The sequence below is a fragment of the Eucyclogobius newberryi genome, unplaced genomic scaffold (assembly GCF_026437365.1).
Source record: "Eucyclogobius newberryi isolate DKJ021-1_F unplaced genomic scaffold, fEucNew1.0.hap1 SCAF_20, whole genome shotgun sequence".
Taxonomy (NCBI): domain Eukaryota; kingdom Metazoa; phylum Chordata; class Actinopteri; order Gobiiformes; family Gobiidae; genus Eucyclogobius; species Eucyclogobius newberryi.
The window spans coordinates 17,155,523-17,172,744 of record NW_027315835.1 but is presented as its reverse complement, the minus strand read 5'-3'; the positions used below and the strand labels follow the sequence as shown (position 1 = coordinate 17,172,744).

At 40.9% G+C, this 17,222-nt stretch overlaps 3 protein-coding genes across 5 annotated transcripts; all 3 read right to left on the bottom strand.

The window, feature by feature from the left end:
- Positions 1–1,338: 1,338 nt before the first annotated feature.
- Positions 1,339–5,130, bottom strand: patl2 (PAT1 homolog 2). The gene is made up of 19 exons (XM_072456153.1): positions 5,008–5,130; positions 4,701–4,851; positions 4,395–4,636; positions 4,255–4,317; positions 4,144–4,182; positions 3,920–4,078; positions 3,799–3,855; positions 3,602–3,735; positions 3,407–3,481; positions 3,214–3,337; positions 3,009–3,126; positions 2,828–2,934; positions 2,713–2,766; positions 2,516–2,658; positions 2,288–2,444; positions 1,895–2,035; positions 1,713–1,810; positions 1,507–1,647; positions 1,339–1,417 (listed from the first exon to the last, which is right to left on the bottom strand). The coding sequence occupies exons 1-19, from the start codon at positions 5,029–5,031 to the stop codon at positions 1,384–1,386; spliced, it is 2,061 nt and encodes a 686-aa protein (XP_072312254.1). The 5' UTR covers positions 5,032–5,130; the 3' UTR covers positions 1,339–1,383.
- An 884-nt stretch (positions 5,131–6,014) lies between these two features.
- LOC140368928 (transforming growth factor beta-1-induced transcript 1 protein-like) lies at positions 6,015–13,019 on the bottom strand. Of its 3 annotated transcripts, XM_072456094.1 has the most exons (12): positions 12,787–13,008; positions 10,931–10,978; positions 9,921–10,069; positions 9,788–9,843; positions 9,368–9,504; positions 9,223–9,286; positions 8,511–8,595; positions 7,755–7,943; positions 7,486–7,659; positions 7,328–7,409; positions 7,008–7,156; positions 6,015–6,701 (listed from the first exon to the last, which is right to left on the bottom strand). In XM_072456094.1, exons 1-12 carry the CDS (start codon positions 12,797–12,799, stop codon positions 6,435–6,437), a joined length of 1,413 nt encoding a protein of 470 aa, XP_072312195.1. In that variant the 5' UTR covers positions 12,800–13,008; the 3' UTR covers positions 6,015–6,434. The 3 variants fall into 3 exon arrangements, with proteins under 3 accessions (XP_072312195.1, XP_072312197.1, XP_072312198.1); XM_072456096.1 differs by lacking the exon at positions 10,931–10,978 and having other exon boundaries at positions 12,787–13,019; XM_072456097.1 differs by lacking the exons at positions 10,931–10,978; positions 12,787–13,008 and adding an exon at positions 12,691–12,729.
- Positions 13,020–13,369: 350 nt separating this feature from the next.
- LOC140368839 (elongin-B-like) lies at positions 13,370–17,212 on the bottom strand. Its single transcript, XM_072455965.1, has 4 exons — positions 17,111–17,212; positions 16,301–16,435; positions 14,359–14,467; positions 13,370–14,280 (listed from the first exon to the last, which is right to left on the bottom strand). The coding sequence occupies exons 1-4, from the start codon at positions 17,111–17,113 to the stop codon at positions 14,168–14,170; spliced, it is 360 nt and encodes a 119-aa protein (XP_072312066.1). The 5' UTR covers positions 17,114–17,212; the 3' UTR covers positions 13,370–14,167.
- Positions 17,213–17,222: the final 10 nt, after the last annotated feature.

The window sequence follows — 17,222 nt, the reverse complement described above, 5'->3', positions numbered from 1 at the left end:
AGATTATCTGGAGTAGGCGGGCTGTGGCGGTTAGGTCCTAATATACAGCGGCTCGTCCCCTCTTCTGAAGAGAGGACGCCCAAATCCAGCCCCTCAGTTAGCACAAGGAGGGCACACAAACTGAATAACGGGGCACTAAAACATTAACACATTGGAGAAAATTAGAGAAGCATACAAAGAGACTTCACCAACTTGGACAGTGACTAATAAACTCCGGGTAAGGGTCAAAGAACCAGCAATAGTCACAAATAATGACTTGTCGCAGTTAATGGTCATAAAATGACCAATAGAATGTGCAGCTTTACAGCTAAAACAAATACAGTGGACAGTTGAAGTGGGGGTAGAACCTATCCAAATTTTAACCAACTTAAAATGTAAGTTTATGAACGTCTTGATTGGAAAAAAAAAAAAAAAAAAAAAAAAAAAAAGGGACCAGCGCTTTGAATTTAACAAAATCTCACCTTTCACAGAGATTCCTCACTTAAAGTCCAAATCCTCTTCTTATGGGGTCAAGAAAAGGTTAACTGTCCAGATTTCACATACTTCAGTAACTCAGTCATCACTTTGGACAGTTAAACATACAAGTCAACATTGACTATAAATGTAATAGTTATGAGGTCAAATCTGAGCTCATGTCCAGGAAGTGTGCAAACTACAGGCACGATGGAATTTTTTTTTTTTTTTTTTTTAAGTCAATATTACAATATGAAATTTGCAGTTGCAGTGTGTTCCAAGTGGTATACTTTACTATTTTTTTAAATACTTTATTTATATTGCATGTGCTCTACAATAGTGCAATTTAAATAATCTGTTTCCAAAATAAAAAAAATCTTTACAACTTAAACATTTAAGACATTTCAAAATACACATCAAGTAGTATTACAAAATATATACTATCCTTTTACAAAACCAAAAACTTCATTACTACAGCACATAACTGCTATGAGCTGGCTCCAGCTGTACACTAACACAATCCTCCATCTGGTCACCAAAAGCCAACATACTTCAAAAAGCAGAACCTTCAAATTGTAAACCAAATGAGCGTGGTATTTCACATAAATGTTCAATTACAACTGTTAGGCAACATCAGAAAATTGCTGCCGGCAGGCCAAGTATAGTTTGTAATTTACAAATCAAAGTAGTTTTTCAAGGAATAATATGCACTGTAGGTAACCTACTGAAGACTTAAGAGGAAGGTAAGATGAAGAAAGTAAAATGGAAACAGTTAAAGTGATCAAGTGTAGGATTAAGGGTTAGAGGACAAATCAAAGTTTAAAAAAAGAAAAAGCAGTAAGATTAAGTTAATATGCATTACAAAGCGTGTTTAACATTAACATAATGATGATGCTCTGCTCAGTCCTCACAAGCACATTATTCTTCACTTTAAGATGGAAGAGCCACACATCCCGTCGCCGACCTAAACAGCAAAAGACATCAGATTAGTTATCTGAATGGCATTGAATGAATCTGCCACATTCTCATTGTCTGATTTGTTTAATAACTTACTCTATGTTACTTTTGAGCTGGTGCACTGTGCGCTTGTCAAGGTAACGGCAAAAGAGCGTGAGTAAGTTTGAAGGCAGGAGTAGAGGTTCAACCAACGAACACTGAGAGAGCTGTCCAGCCACCTGGAAAATTGTGTCCGTCCTAGACAAACAAATGTCAAACTAATTATCTTTAAAAACAAATGGGAGATTATAACGAGTGCTCACCAGGCCTCAAAGTCACCAATACTTGGCTCAAGAGGAACACCTGACGACAGCAACTTTTCTCCTTGTGATAGCAGCGCATAAAGCAAGGACAAACCAAACTGAGGGGGGGGCATCAAAAGCATTGTTCAAGTTTTAGCCATGGAATGTTTGTTTTAAGCCAAAAGTCAGTTAAAATTACAGACCTTGTTGTGACAGGCCAGAGCTAGACACTCGTACGCGGACATTGCCTCTGACAATGTCAAGTCTCTGAGGACTCCGATCAGCTGACTGAAGGTCAACCCTCCAATCACGTTTCGTAGCGGAGGGTAGAGCACTGGGAGAGACTAACCAAGAGGGCATCATTTGTTAACAGCCCACACACAGATAAAAGATTTAATGTGCTCAGCATTGGTCTGGCTTTGTTCAGGCTTCAAAACTAAAGTTATGGGGTTCTCCTCCCCTTGTGCACATGTTCAATGGGTCAATAGAAAACTTCTGAAACTCGGCTACTTAACAGATCAATGTTGTTTAACAGACTGCTAGACTCACACAGGTGTCCTTTATTTTTCATTAAACACAGAAGCATAAAGCCTTACCTCTTCAGGGTCTCTGTTCATCAGTGTAGGCAAATTGCGCACCACAATTCGCAGGAGATTTAAGGAAGACTCACGCTTCAAGAATGGTAAAAGACGAGCCATTAGCTTTTTGCCCTTTGAAACAAGCAGGAAATGTAGAAATTCCCCTGTTGAATTTCTACCAAAAGTAAAAAGTTAGACGGTCCATAAATGGCAAACCTTTTGTGCACCAGTCATTGTGCCACTCACAACGGGTCGTGGTACTGCATCTGAGAGTAGATGTGGTCTACTTTCCGCTGCGTCTTCTCCATTAATCTTCTCTCTTCAGTGTCAGACAGGACCGTGGTCTTTGTCCGCTCAGTCTCCTCCACCTCCAGCAGCACTATGAATAACTGCACAAGGGAGGCATTAATTGCATAAAACCCCTCAACCTCATCTACAGTTACCTTTTCTATTTTACTAAGGAGTTCAAGTCGCTGTCGTCTGGTGTCCTTGTGTTCCTGGAATATAAAAAAAATTATAAAATTTGCCTTTCCCATTTGAAACCTCACTTAGAACTACCTCATGTTGGGTGTGCGCTTGTACAGCGCTTACGGCTCCAATGGCCCGACGAGGGGAGTAACATGTTGATACAGCCACTTGACCTAAAGAGCCTTCAATGTGCACTACTGAAAAACAAACTGTGTGAGGCATGCAGAGTAATGTATGACACCAACCAATTGTTTAAAGTGCATCAGAAAACCTGGAGTATACGCGTCAATCTTTGTGATGTAAGGAGTGGTGAGTTTGGGGGGCTCCTTTTTGCCCCTTATGCCCAGTTCCTCTTCTGCCAGTTTGGCTTCTAGGCGCCGATAATACTCCTTAAAGCATGGGGCATAGCATTCATTTCTTGCCACGAATAACACTTTAAAAAAATACTTCAGTTGGGGGAAAAAAAGTTACTGTACTTGATAGTAGTAATCCTCCAGATAGGGATTCTCACTCTGCAGCTGAATCATCTGTAGTCGTGTAATCCACTCCTTTTCTTTTCCCGTCATTAGATTACACCAAGGGTCCCAGTCCTCTGATTTTCTGCCCAAGACAGACAATGGGCCTCTATATACCAGCAAATGCAACAAAGAAAAAGGCAACACCACTAACCTTTGAAACATGCGCTGCTTTTGAACCAGCATTCGTTTGTGCTGAGGATGGAGCTGAGTCACAGGATCAGGGTACCTACATGGTAAAAAAAAAAAAAAAAAATTAAAACTCAATAGTTAAATACGTCAAACTCTATTCTTGGAGGCATGAGTCTAGTTTATGCTTTGCTTAATATGGCCAAAGAAATGTGTTAACCTGAACCGCTGCACTGGGTTAGATGAAGGGCTGTAAAATGGGGAGGGTCTCGGTGAATTTGCTCCGAAGCGTAGATGCATCATCTTTGGAGTTGAGGGACACTGACGGTTTGGAGTAAACATGAAACGATTCGTCTGAGTCAACAGAAAGTATGTTAATATTTCTAGTGTGTGACAAAATGATAATATACACTACACCTGATTGAAATGTTGCCTTGGCGTCAGGGGCTGGCGTGGGAATATGGGTGAAGGAATCTGCAAGACAAAACTAATGAGTTTATCCCCTTTTAAAAAACACAATGTCAGTGCAGAAGTCCACCTGAGATGCCTCTTTTTGGCCAAACTGCCTCCTTGCGTAGGACCCTCTGGGCTCTCCTTTTCGGCCCCTGAAGGTCGAGACCGGATCAAAGTCCGAAAAGGTGTTCAGATGTTGACCTCTGCCTCTGTGACCATCAATCACACACACTATTGCGCTGTCCTGAAGAAAACGTGTGTCAAAATATGCATCGTCATCGTATTACATAACTCAATACTCTTCAAAACCTCAAGTATTGATTGTGGCGTTTTTCTTTGACCCATCCACTGGGGAAAAAAAAAACGATTATCAGCACAAAAATAACACATTACAGGTGTGTCTTCAAAGTTTGAGCTTACAGTTTCTTCATAAGGCTTCCGGTATAGGGTACTTCCACAGTCCACTATTGCGCTGTCAAGACTCTTCAGAAAAACATAACGATCACGTCAACAACACAACAACAAAATGTACATCACTCACAACGATGGGCTAAAATCACCTTGATACTGGGTCTTCCCTCCACCATCCTCATCACAGCAGGGTCTTCAAACATCTGCCCTCTTCCCGTCCCGCCCCGGAGTCCCCTGCCGCATCGTCCTGGAGGGGCCCGGGACGGCGGTCTTCTTGGGGGGGATGGGGAGCAGGGCAGAGATGGAGGCTTGTTGTCCGGAGGTGGTGGTGTTGACGGCGGAGGGGCAAACTGCAGGGGACCGGTCTCTTCAGTTGATCCTGCTGCGTCATCTACAGAAGAGATTTGATTGGCACATCGCACCATCCCTACAAACTTCTGAAGAGTGGTACTCACCCATCCCAAATGTCTCATCATTATAGAGGTTGATCTCCTCGTCGTCCTCGGCCATGGCTTGGAGCAGAAGATCCCGGTTTGTGCCGTCCTCTGTGTCACTCCACTCTCCACCATGTTCAGGCCACTCAGGCTGCGTTGGCGTGTCAGATTCCTTTGTTTACAAAGGGAAATGTTGAACACAAGAGATCATGAAAGGTCAAATTCAAAGTATGTAAATGTCATAATTTGTGGTACAGATATCTCCAACAGATCACAGAGAGGCAAAAGATGATTACACCTGTAGATATTTTACAGACACTAAACTTACTTGTTGATGTTCTGTAGCACTCATTTTGCATTATTAAGACACTTAATGTCGGTGTGTCCCAGTGACTTTTTTGCTTTCTCTGGTGTCAGACGGAGAAAGGCTGTAATCAGCCTTTAATTGAACTCACCCGTGTCCACGCAGGCACGCACGTAAGTGCGTCATCACGTTTTACGTCAATTAAACTAACGCAGTAATTGTGAAGGATGGGGTGGGGTCGGGTGGGGTGAGGTGGGGAGGGGAGTAAATCGCTTGTCCAAATATGGCCTTTATCTCTTGGGCGCTTTGCACTGACCAGCGAATAGCGACCTCTAGTGACATAGTCCTCTGCTGTGACGTCAGTCAGAGATAACGGCTGTGTTCCGGCACTAAATGTGGCTTAGGAGACTGGGGTAAGTTGAGCCACTAAATGAATCTCGAAAGCTTTACATTTTTATTGGTATATGACCATAAGCCGTAAAAATCAGATCTGGGATTCACAGTCCATGCATAAGACGTTACACACTGAAAGCTACATCTTTATGTTTGGAACATGTTAGTCACTCAATGTGAGAGTAATTCATTTAGAGCAAATAAGACAAATAAAAAGTGAGTGTTGGTTGGCAATTTTGCAAGCTATAGCATATTATATATGCCATATGCTATATTAACAGTTAAGGTAAATGCCTTCTTAAAGTATAACAGGCATTTATCCTATTTATCCAAAAAAGTCACTATGGGATAAAGTGAACCGAGTCGTTGATCCACCCGCTGCTCCCATATGAAACAAGTCAAATAAGAAACAAATGGAAAATTACATTTCACATATTATTTACACATTATTATTTATTTTCTCGTGTCTATTTAGGTGTATGGGTTTAGTCTTTAGACACAGTTTAGGTTTTAGACACAATTTAATAAAAATATATATTTTACATCCATTGGATGTGTACTTTTGTGGAACTACTGAATGAACATGAATAACATGATCTACATGTGTTAACAGAAATATGATTGACAGAATGACAAAATGTGTTTATCTATCTTTTATTCTTTCTTTGGCAGTATTTTTGGTCAACTTGAATGGCGGTGAAATAATAAAATATCTGACATAGCATGGTCTAACATATAAAACATACAGCAATAATACAATGTACAAATGCAAATGCAGTGACAGAATACATTTTTGCTGAATAAGCGCATATTTAAAGGGCAATTGCTTGCACAATCATGGAGAGCTCCCCATTTGTCCTTTGCCTCTGTTAAACAGAAAATCATTTTAAGCTTGATTTTGAATTGTTTACATTCCTGATTGCTTTTTTTGGCATCATTGATATGCTTTCGTTTTAACACCTGTGCTGTAATGCAGTCCTTTCTCTCATATACTAATGGGCAGTTTATATTCATTTCAAAAAGTCATCGCAGATGCCACAGTAAACAGAGACTTGATTTCATCCGAAGAGTTTGATGAAGCAGGGATGGCAGTAGGGTTTGCTCTCCTGCTCCTTGAAGCAGCCTTTGCTCAGAGGTTTTAGGCAGAAGTGGCAGACAAGGTGATGAGGGTGAAACTTGGCCCCCATTGCAGTGACGCAACGTCCCAGGATGGGCTGCTGACAGGCCTGGCACATACTACCGCGCGACTGGTGATAGTGCGCTTCACAGAGAGGCATCCCGTCATGCTCAAAAAAGCTTCCGTTCACAAAGGGACAGTAGCACTCCTGAAATAGATTCATAAAGAAAGTGAAACACAATTTAACTAAATTGTTACTTTCCACAAAAGACACTCAATGAATGGCCAAGCTGTATTTGTCAACGCCAGTAATGAATTATCTGAAAATGTTAACATATTGGCTACTGTGCTTAAAGATGTCTATAAGATACTCTTTTAATATATGTTAATTCTGCAGTTTTTTGTTTTTTGTTGATTGAACTGAAACAAAAAGATTGAGAATGAGATGAGTCGTTCCTTTAAAAAACATTGATAACACAATATATCCCCTCGGGCACAAAGGAGAAACACTTACTCTGCAAACAAAACATTGAGGGTGCCAGAGGGAGTTGAGGGCTGAGATGTAGTTTTCCAGAATGGGTTGGCTGCAGCCTTGACAGCGCGATGCAAACAGAGTCAAAAAACACTGCTGGCAATACTGCTGGCCGTCGCGGTCATGGAAACCTGCAAGAGATGATCACTGCATTAATATTGGTTTATTTTGATCCACATTAAGCTCTCAGCTCTAGTTTGCTATGCACGGGCAATACTATGAGAGTTATTAGTGTGAAATTGCCTTAGTAGAGCATATTACAACTTGGTTTTCTCTGAATACAGGGATATTCCACCAATTACCTTCATCCCCAAAAGCACGACTGCACTTGACACAGCAGAAACACTCCGGATGCCAGTTCTTATCCAGGGCAGTGACCATTTTCTGAGAAAGTACACACAAATTGTTGTTTGTTACAATGCATTAAGCTTGCTGTCACTTTATTGGCAGCTGGTCTTACATTTAAGATGGGCTTGTTGCACTGTGCACAATGAGGTGAGAAGAGAGTGAAATAGTCTGACTCGCAATATGGCCGACTGTCCTTCTCAAAAAAATTGCGGCTGCCCAATTCGGTCTCACATTCAGTGCAAACAAAGTGCTCTGGGTGCCACACTTTCCCGAGCGCAGTCACCACCTAGGAAGATCAATTAAGCAGAGAGTGTATAAATAAGAGTCACAGTATAATGGCGCTACGTCGAGAATTACTAACGACTGTATTTAATGTCTTACTTGTCCCACAACTGGTTTTTGACACGCCGTGCATATCCCTTTGGAGGAGGTCTGAACTCCTTGTCTGGTGAGGTCTGACTGGAGGAGGCCGAGCATGCTGTCCAGTGATCCCCCCGACGGTGCCTGAGGTGGGGCGGTGGAGGCGGGCGGAGGGGATGGTGTAGTAACAGGGGCGACTGGAGCAACAGGCTGGAAAATATACTCTGCCATTTTATTTTAGAAAGACGCAGAGTAATTCTTCATCCAGACTGGCCATCCGTAACTCAAAATTTGTTCTGTTTCCTATACATTTTATGATATGATGGACAGTTTATTGAATTTATTATACCTAGACTGACCTCTGTAATGTCCACCTTAATGAACACAATGTAATTACAGTACTAAATGAAGAAGGATGACTTTGGCTATTGCTAGAAAAAGAAAACAGTCAAGCTCTATTTCCTCTTTTTTAGTTACTGATCAAAATATGCGCTGTGTGACTTTTCTGATGGAGCTTGATGGTGGCTTTGCCTAGAATTTTGCGCAGTTTGACATTCAACTTATTTATCTTCATGGAGACAAGTTACAGGTCAGGTCAATGGAGAAGTGGGGCTGCACACAGTAAGAATGCATATTTTTAATGTCATTTTTGAGCAATAAAACACATGTAATTGAATAAATGCAATAAAAGTATAGTGTACCTTTAATCTATCTGGTTCTAATTGTATCGTGTGGACAAAATGCAGATAATACTGTGTATGAGGAAAATGAGCTTACAGTGCTCTGGACTCTGAAGTCTGACAGAGAGGCCATAAGTTTGTCCAGTTCAAGTGTTGCTGATGTGGCTGAGGGCTTTGAAGAGCTGAAACACAAACAACAATTGTACAATATAAACACTATTTATTGAAATCAGTCTAATACACAATACATAATATATAAAATACATCATTATAATAAATAATAAATACAGTTTATTTGAGCATAATACAACACAATTACATTATTTAAAGGTGGTATGGACGATTTTTCGGCGATTTGAGAACGCAGGCGGAAGTGCGCATGCGCACTCCTCCGTGCGGACTGATACAACACACACGTGCGTTTGTTTATTAGCGCAACGGAGCGCATCGCATCGCTCGTCTCCCGTAGATTTCTGTCCACGTCTGCGTCAGCTCGAACTGTCTTTCTCCGTCTTCATTTTGCCCCGTACACTGAGGGAACTATATTATGATAGATCCATGCGCTTAGGCACGCGGAAACGTGGGGACGAGCCTGACGCGGCTGCAGGTGAGCGGTAGGTGCGTTTTATGATTTATACGTGGCAGGACAAATGATTTATCCACGCCACGAGGAAATATGATAAAATTTGCTGAAAAAAATCGTCCATACCACCTTTAATGACTGATTCATACTTAATAGTTCAGTAGTCATAAAACTGCATCAAATTCCCACCCATTGTGATAAATATGTTGTAATGGTCAACTATTACCTGATGGTCCTGTCTTTAGGTTTATCATCTTTCTTAGGAGAAGGGAACTGGGCCAGGATCTCGTCTAGAATGCAAGAATACAGCCATAGGAATACAGTGGTCGTTCTCATAAAAATAAACATGGCAAATTAACTTGCATACAGACCAGTGATATTAAACTGTGTGGCATTTAGCTCCTGCAGCAGATGATCCAGTTCACTCAGGCCCCCTCCCAACAGCGAAGAGGAGGAGAAGGCCGGAGGGGGGTCCGCAGCACGAGGAGAACGAGGTTTGTTCACAGTGCTGACAAGGCAGACCACAATGGCAGCTATTATAGCAATATTCTGTACCTGAGCATGTCTTAATTAAATGTGTCATGCATTAGCCACAGAGTTCCCTTTCAGTAATACATAATAAGTGTGGTGTATTTGTCATAATTTCTCAATATGTCTAGCAAGAAGGAAAAAAGGAAAGAAAAAACGCCAAAATCAAGTGTATAGAATTCTAGTGTTATAGTTCCACGTCAATTATTTCTTCACAAACTTAAAGTGAACCTCTGTGATGTTGAAGAAGTAACTACAGTTACCTGTAAAGTTTGTCAGGGTTTGAATTTTGTGAAGACTTCATTGCAGCAGAAACCGTCTGAAAAATAAGTTTAAAAAAACATCAACACTACTTAAGAGCAGAATTACTGCATGAATTGTGTGTCTGGAGGGTACCTGCTGTGGGGTGTAGGCGGGAGGCGGGGGTCGCACCTGGGCAGTGTCCTGGGACGTGGGATCAGCATTTAGTGGAGGTTCAGACGTCAACAGGACTGGACAATGGGCGAGAGGGGAACTGGTGTTCTCCAAATCAGCGAGGAGGGCATCTGGATTATATTAAGATAATACATTTATATACCTGACTTCTTATAATAATTGCAAAAGGAATATTTACATTGCAACTGTCATGTGATGGAAATGTACTAAAAGAATCATAGATTATTTGTCCTAGCTACATGAACATTGACTTCATCAAAATACAATGACTTTGTTTATTGTGTCAAAGAGTAAGATATTAGCAAATCATTCTGATTGTTGATTCATATCAGCCACAAGAGTAATGTCGTGAATTCAAGGAACCAACATTTCAATGAGTGTTAGTGCTTATGTCATGATGAGGAATGACACACAAGCACGCACACTCACTCACTCTCACACACACACACACACACACACACACTCACACTCACACTCACACTCACACTCACACACACGTACACACGTACACACGTACACACACACACACACACGTACACACTTACACGTACACACGTACACACACACACACACACGTACACACTTACACGTACACACGCACACACACACACACACACACGTACACACTTACACGTACACACGTACACACTTACACGTACACACGTACACACTTACACGTACACACGTACACACGTACACACACACACACACACACACACGTACACACTTACACGTACACACATACACACGTACACACACACACACACACACACACACGTACACACGTACACTCACACTCACACACTCACACACGTACACACTCACACACTCACACACGTACACACTTACACGTACACACACACACACACACACACAAACACACACATGTATTGAGAAAGGCTTAAAGAACAATCTGGACGACAGGTGAAAGGAAACAAACATATAGATATGCATGCACGACAGTTACGTACCAAACACAACTATACGAGGACTGAGAGGGTAGTTAGGTTCAGGCTCCCCTAAAGAAACACACACCAATACAGCAGCAGAAGGTCAGCACACAGTAATAAGACAGACCATGATAACAAATGCAGCATTATCACCGTCAGAAGTGAGCGGAGCGGACAGCATTGGCAAAGTCAAGATAACATAGACACAAAAATTGGTGCAGTTGTGACATGCCTTGAGTGGACAGGAAACAGAGGGAGAAGAGTGTTCTGTAAATGATATGTAATCGGCCTACACACAGAATTGAAGTTCAAGTGGAAGTTGTTCAGTGTTTGGCCTTTGCAGCTGCATGACATCATTTACAACTGTCAGCTCGGAGTAAACCCAAAAGTTGAAGTCAGGAAAATACTTCATCACAAAATGGATGACAAAGACGCCTCTGTTTTGGGTGCATAGTATTGTTCCAGTATTTTATTTTTGGCCTATTTTCCAAGATTTTCTTTAGATTTTAGAAAAACTGAACCCGTGTGTGTGTGTCAGTAAAACTCTCCCCTGTTCTCGTTTAGGAGCTGTTGGACGTGGAATAAATGCCAGTACAAAGCTTGTGGTCAAACAGTTTAGTCAGTGGCTGTCTCTATGGTTTCTGTTTTTATGTCTTTTTGTTCTAGTAAAGCACAGTTTATAGTCATTTACAGGCTTTTCTCAATTTTAGTTCATCCCTGTGGGCACTACTGTCCCGGATGATTCACAGTTTAGGTACGGCCATGTGGTGCGAACACAATTTTGCTCACTCTATTTCTCCAGATTGCACATATAAGGAGCTGAAGTTCTCTCAGTGGGGATGCTGACCATATTTAGGGCTGCTTGTCGACTTGTTTGTCTTGGCCATGATTTCTCTCTACAAGTGGTTTCTCTCAAAACACAGCCGCACCAGAGCCAATACATAAACGTACAACACACTCGGGGGAAGCGGCACAGACTCCGTGTCCCAAACATGGCCAGGGTTGTCTGAGTAGCCCTCACACAGTCACCATGTAACTTTCACACGATCCTTTCCAGATGTGTGCGCTGGCAATCTCGCCATTCTTCACGACGCTGCCTGCCTATGGGCTAAACCCGTGTTCCTGGACTTCGTGGAAGAAGAAGAATCCCACAAAGGCAAATGGGAAGTTGTGGGGAAAAAAAATAAAAAAAACTTCCTTTTTTCATTGAACTCTGTGACTTTGTGAAATAGCTGAGCGGTCTGGGCTATTTCAGGGCTTTTTTTTTCCCCCGACAATGCCTTTCCCATGGCTCTCCTTCCCACTGTGTTGAAAGAGAAAACGTTTAACAATGCCAGTGATTGATTCTGAGCACCTTTTTGGGTGTCCTTGAAATGAAAGACACCATGTTAAAGCAGCAAGTATCTGCCCCTCACTGCTCTTGTTGTTATTTATGCCTGAGAAGACCCACTGTGGATTGACTTTAATCTAATTGACAAAGAATTTATTGTATTTGCAGAGCTTGCCTGACACTAAGCACAGCAGCTAGACGGGTCACTGGAGGAGCTGGTCTACTGAGATCATCGCTTTGTGTTTTGCAATCTGATTTAGAGGTCCATATGGGAGTCTGTTTTGTTATAATGGTGTTATAATGGAACCTATGTATGTAGTTACATAACCTTTTATCAGTTAGGGGGGGGGGGAAACAAACAAAAACAAGCGTGTTAATTCACATATTAGCTCCAGTCCTTGTGAGACATGCATGTAATGTGTAATCTGACATGATCACCAAAGACTCCCACCGTATTTCCTCTATTTGGGCACGCCACCCCGTCCCACAGATCCAGCCTCAGATACAAGTCAAAATCCACATCCTCGCTTCGCACGAAATCTCTTACCCAAATCCTCCATCGTGTGTTGTGATCACTCCCTCCGTTTGCGCTACACCATTCAGTAAGTGCAATTGACGGCGCCTCCGAGTCCTGGTAACCGGGGCTATTGTCTGCCGCGGAGCCGAATAACTTCTGTCCCGTTATCCGCCACACAGAGGGAGGAGGAGGGGTAAAGAGAAGGGCGTCCCATCGCTTTTTCCGACACGAGCTTCTCTTCCTGTGTAATGCCTACAACCGGGAGACGAGACCGGAGAAGGCGTAGTTAAATAAATGTGGTCACAAACCCGCATTCCACCGGACACTTGACGTCATCCTTGACATTCCGAGTCCATATTTGGGAGGAAATAGTGAGGATTGGGTGTCACCGCGCGCGGGCTGGTGTGGAGGGATGCGCATCCCGAGGGACAGTCACAATCACAATCAGAAAGGCAGGTCTTTGGAAGAGTTCATTTGCATTAGGTTTTTTTTTTTAAATGACACTTATCTGAATTTTCCCATATCAATAGAAGCATAAGGCACTGTAGAACAAAACAAACAAAAAAGACCATAGGAAATATAGAACCCAAACAAAGATTATTTCAAGTCGGGATGAATTTAGATGAGCTTTATTTACAAAAAGAAAAGTTAAAAGAGGCTAAGCCAAATATTAAAACTATTCAATCAACCCTAAAGAAACATATAGGCAACAAATGGTGTGCTGATGGGATGCGGACACAAAACATGGAGAAATATTGTATTTTTTAATGGAAACCTAACAACTGAAAGCTTTTATATATACACTTTATGCAACAGACATCACGGCCTCTGATGTCCAAGAGGTACCTGCCTTTGGTCTCAGTGCATAAAAATGCCACAAAGAACACTGAAATAAACCAAAATTACAATAAAAGCTTGGGTGTGATGCAAACAAGCCATTAAGCCTAATTGTGACAGAACAACACAATAGTTGCAAAATCAAGAACATAAACGGCAAAACCTGTGTCTGGGGAAAGTATGATCCGTTATGGTCTGTTCATGCTGTTCGCTGACACTGGAGTCTTATCCATGCATGTTAGATCAGGGCATTGTGACACACAACTACACCTTCACCTTTTCAAAAATATTCATGATAATTATAATACATTGCACACACATTTGTTCTGCAATCTCTCAAAAAGGTATGACTGACATAAAACTTAATGCGATGTGGAAAGCATAATGGTGTTTTGTTAAAGCAAATCTGTGCGGCATCTTTTTTGTCTTTGTTGTGAAAGGGACTCTGGGGCCCAAACTCAAAGGTAACATTGACGGACATAGTTACCATACATCATTTCAATAACAATCTTCTTCTTGTCTCCACTGATGTAAATTCAAAAACACTGCCCCTTCTCATTCACTGTACATGCCGTCACTGCACTGGCTGCTCATTGGCAGTGCTACCAGAGTCCTGAGGCTTCATTACATCAGGGAGTTCAGGGGGGCTTGAGAAGGCCTCCATGTGAAGAGGCTCAAACATCTCATCTGGGAGGGAAATGACAGTAATACATTTTAGCATTCTACTCTGTTATCAACAGAATTGTATTAAATATTTTAACGTACTATTGACACGGAAAGCCAAACCAACAGTTGCAGGAGCCTGGGGTCTCGCCGTCTGGTTAGTGAAACCAGAGTCACCCAAGGTTTTACTGTCTTCTAGTAGTTGATCATCCTGTAAAAACACAAAATATAAAAGAAAAAGATAAAAATCTGTGTTTTATTAGAAACATGTTACGATTACTACACTATTTTTAGGTTAGGTTGATTACTACACTATTTTTAGGCTAGGTTGATTATTTTGGTAGTTGATTGGGGGGTGAGCATTACTAGCAAAAATGGATTCACAGATTTTTGTTGTTGTTGCATTAGCTTGACAATATTTTCACAATGCACTGCAAATGTGCTAAAATGTGCCTGTAAATGACTTTGAGGTTAAAGTATTTCACAAAAAGTGAATGGACAAGAAAATGAACAAGAAAAGGGCAGAAATATAACTTTATAGCCTTGTTTGGAAGATATCAACAGAAGTTTGTGCATTGTATAATTAAATCAGCTTACAGCTACAATAGATTTATTTGTAGGCAATATTCAGATTTTATATTGTGTCTTTTAGCCCAGCAACAATCTGCAAACTGACTGAGGACTTTTTGGCCTCTGATGTTTGTTTTACTTCATTTATAAGTAAACACAAGCTCTGCACAGAGGAAATTTGATTTTAAAATCCACCTGGGTTAAATATATTAATGAATAAAGCTGGTTTCTGGAGGGGGCGGCTGATTGACACTAGATTGAGCATTTGTTGGGTTTTGACAATTATTTTTTAAAAGCTGAGGGTAAATTCACAAAAAATGTAATTTACTAAAAATAAAATGTCCAGGCGGAATCCATATAAAAGTCATATTAATTTTAAAGATCATTTTAGGGTCAAATGTCTTTTGTGGGTTTGGAGGCAGGAGGCTACGGTCCATCTGGACCAGAACCTTCCGCCACAAGAACAGTTTCTTTCCCTCTGCCGTTCAACTCATGAACACTTCCTAAACACTGTCACTTTAATTGTAGTCATCTGGACTCAGTTAGAAAAAATTAGAAGTTTCGAAACGTCTAATTTTTTCTAACTGAGTCCAGATGACTACAACTGAAGCTTTTTCTACAATGGAACACGCCTGGACGAATGAGGGATTACACCGACATACTGTCACTTTAACCATAATTTAATCACTCAGACCGTTTAGACCGTCGTGAGACAGGTTAGTTTTACCCTACTGATGATGTGTTGTTGCAATAGTAATCCATATAAAAGTCATATTAATTTTAAAGATCATTTTAGGGTCAAATGGAGCTACGGTGGTGGACGCTAGGCGGTTGAAGGTGACCCGGTCTGGGGTAAGATGTGACAGCTTGTCGGTAATGGTAACACTTGAAGGGAGGTGCCTGCCTAGTAAGGTGTTCATTGGGTTCATGTGCCATGACGTTAGGCCATATGTTCCACCGCCCCTGCGTTGCTTTAAGTGCCAGCGCTTTGGGCATATTTCACTTTCTGCACTACATATGTAAACTCAACTGTAAATTTGTGTACATAAAGACTTTTTTATTTTTATTATTTATCTAATAGTTAATAGTTAGTTATTTTTATCCCATAGTAGATTTAAATTGTTTCTCTTTTAACTTATTCATTGTTCTATGTTGCACCGAATCATCAAGACAAGTTCCTATGTTTGTGAATTCTATTTATGTAATGATTACTTTGGCAGGAAATAAGTGGGTTACAGCTTTATATTTAAGTTCCACATATCAAGCAGCTTGAGAGTTTCCTTTTATAAGATGGTGGACAAAATGGAATAAATATAATACACGTCCAGGATGTCCTAAATATTCTTCCTGTGACTGAAACCATTTTCACACCACGTTGGATATGTTAGAGCCTGTTTGTATCCCAAATAACAATGATCAATTATTACGTTAAACTAATCAGTTCGTTACAGTCATAACAAATATACAAACTCACTTTGTAGAGCTGCTGGTCTTCAGGAGATCTTTTAAGAATTCCTTCTACAATACGCTTAAGCTCATATACTGTTGTAGACTCCTTTGCATCTGTGAAGATAGTGGTCTTGTGACGTCGGATCATTAAAAAAACATCCTGCAAGAAAAAAAATTAAACCAAGTTTGTAGAAATCATCATTACTATGACAAAATAATGTTCATGTTAATAACTATTTATATAATATAATGTAATATTGTGAAAACAGAAAGATGTGTGGAGGGACTATTCTTTACCATTTTCAGAGCAATAATATGTGTTTGTCTTGACAGGCCTATATGAACAGAGACCAAATCTTTGCATGACTGTCATTATACAAGTTAATTAATAGTCAGACTGAGAGGTCCTTGGGCACAACAGATCTCTGGATTTAAAATATAGATTTGTATGCTCATAATTTATATAATTTACAATCAAATATAACAGTGAAGAAGCTTGGGCAATAACAGGGGACTTTCAGGAACTAAAAATACCTCACAGTAGAGATCTTTCATTTACACACGCGGTGCCATTTCCCTGACTTGATAACAACAGCAATAACAGTGCTACATCACCAACCTATGTTAGCCAAGATCCGCAACAACAACGCTAAGGTTAAGTTATGTTAGCCACATTAGCTCCATTAGCACTGGCTAGCTAACTATGAAGCTGGGTGGTAATTCTCCAATTCCCTGTGTGCCATAACACAATTTTTACTATTTGTTTGTGGGTGGTGTACCTAAATTATTGAAGCATTGTTTGAAAACACTGAACAGAAGAAGACAAAATGCTTACCATTTCAAGTGATCAGCTAGCTACCCGGTTAGGCCAGCCTTGTTGTGTAGCAGCAGACTGCACCACCAGCGGAAATTGCGTAACGGTGGAGTACTGCCGTATCCGGTATTCA

Excerpts from the sequence above, each read along its gene's own strand:
- patl2 (XM_072456153.1), bottom strand. The coding sequence starts at position 5,031 with ATGAGTGCTACAGAACATCAACAA. Across the intron at positions 4,852-5,007 it reads GTGCTACAGAACATCAACAA|GAATCTGACACGCCAACGCA; the intron begins GTAAGTTTAGTG and ends TTGTAAACAAAG. Across the intron at positions 1,648-1,712 it reads ATTGGTGACTTTGAGGCCTG|GACGGACACAATTTTCCAGG; the intron begins GTGAGCACTCGT and ends TTGTTTGTCTAG.
- LOC140368928 (XM_072456094.1), bottom strand. Across the intron at positions 10,070-10,930 it reads TCCTCGTATAGTTGTGTTTG|ATGCCCTCCTCGCTGATTTG; the intron begins GTACGTAACTGT and ends AATATAATCCAG. Across the intron at positions 9,287-9,367 it reads CACACAGTTTAATATCACTG|ACGAGATCCTGGCCCAGTTC; the intron begins GTCTGTATGCAA and ends CTTGCATTCTAG.
- LOC140368839 (XM_072455965.1), bottom strand. Across the intron at positions 14,468-16,300 it reads AAGACCAGCAGCTCTACAAA|GATGATCAACTACTAGAAGA; the intron begins GTGAGTTTGTAT and ends GTGTTTTTACAG. Across the intron at positions 14,281-14,358 it reads TTTGGCTTTCCGTGTCAATA|ATGAGATGTTTGAGCCTCTT; the intron begins GTACGTTAAAAT and ends TTTCCCTCCCAG.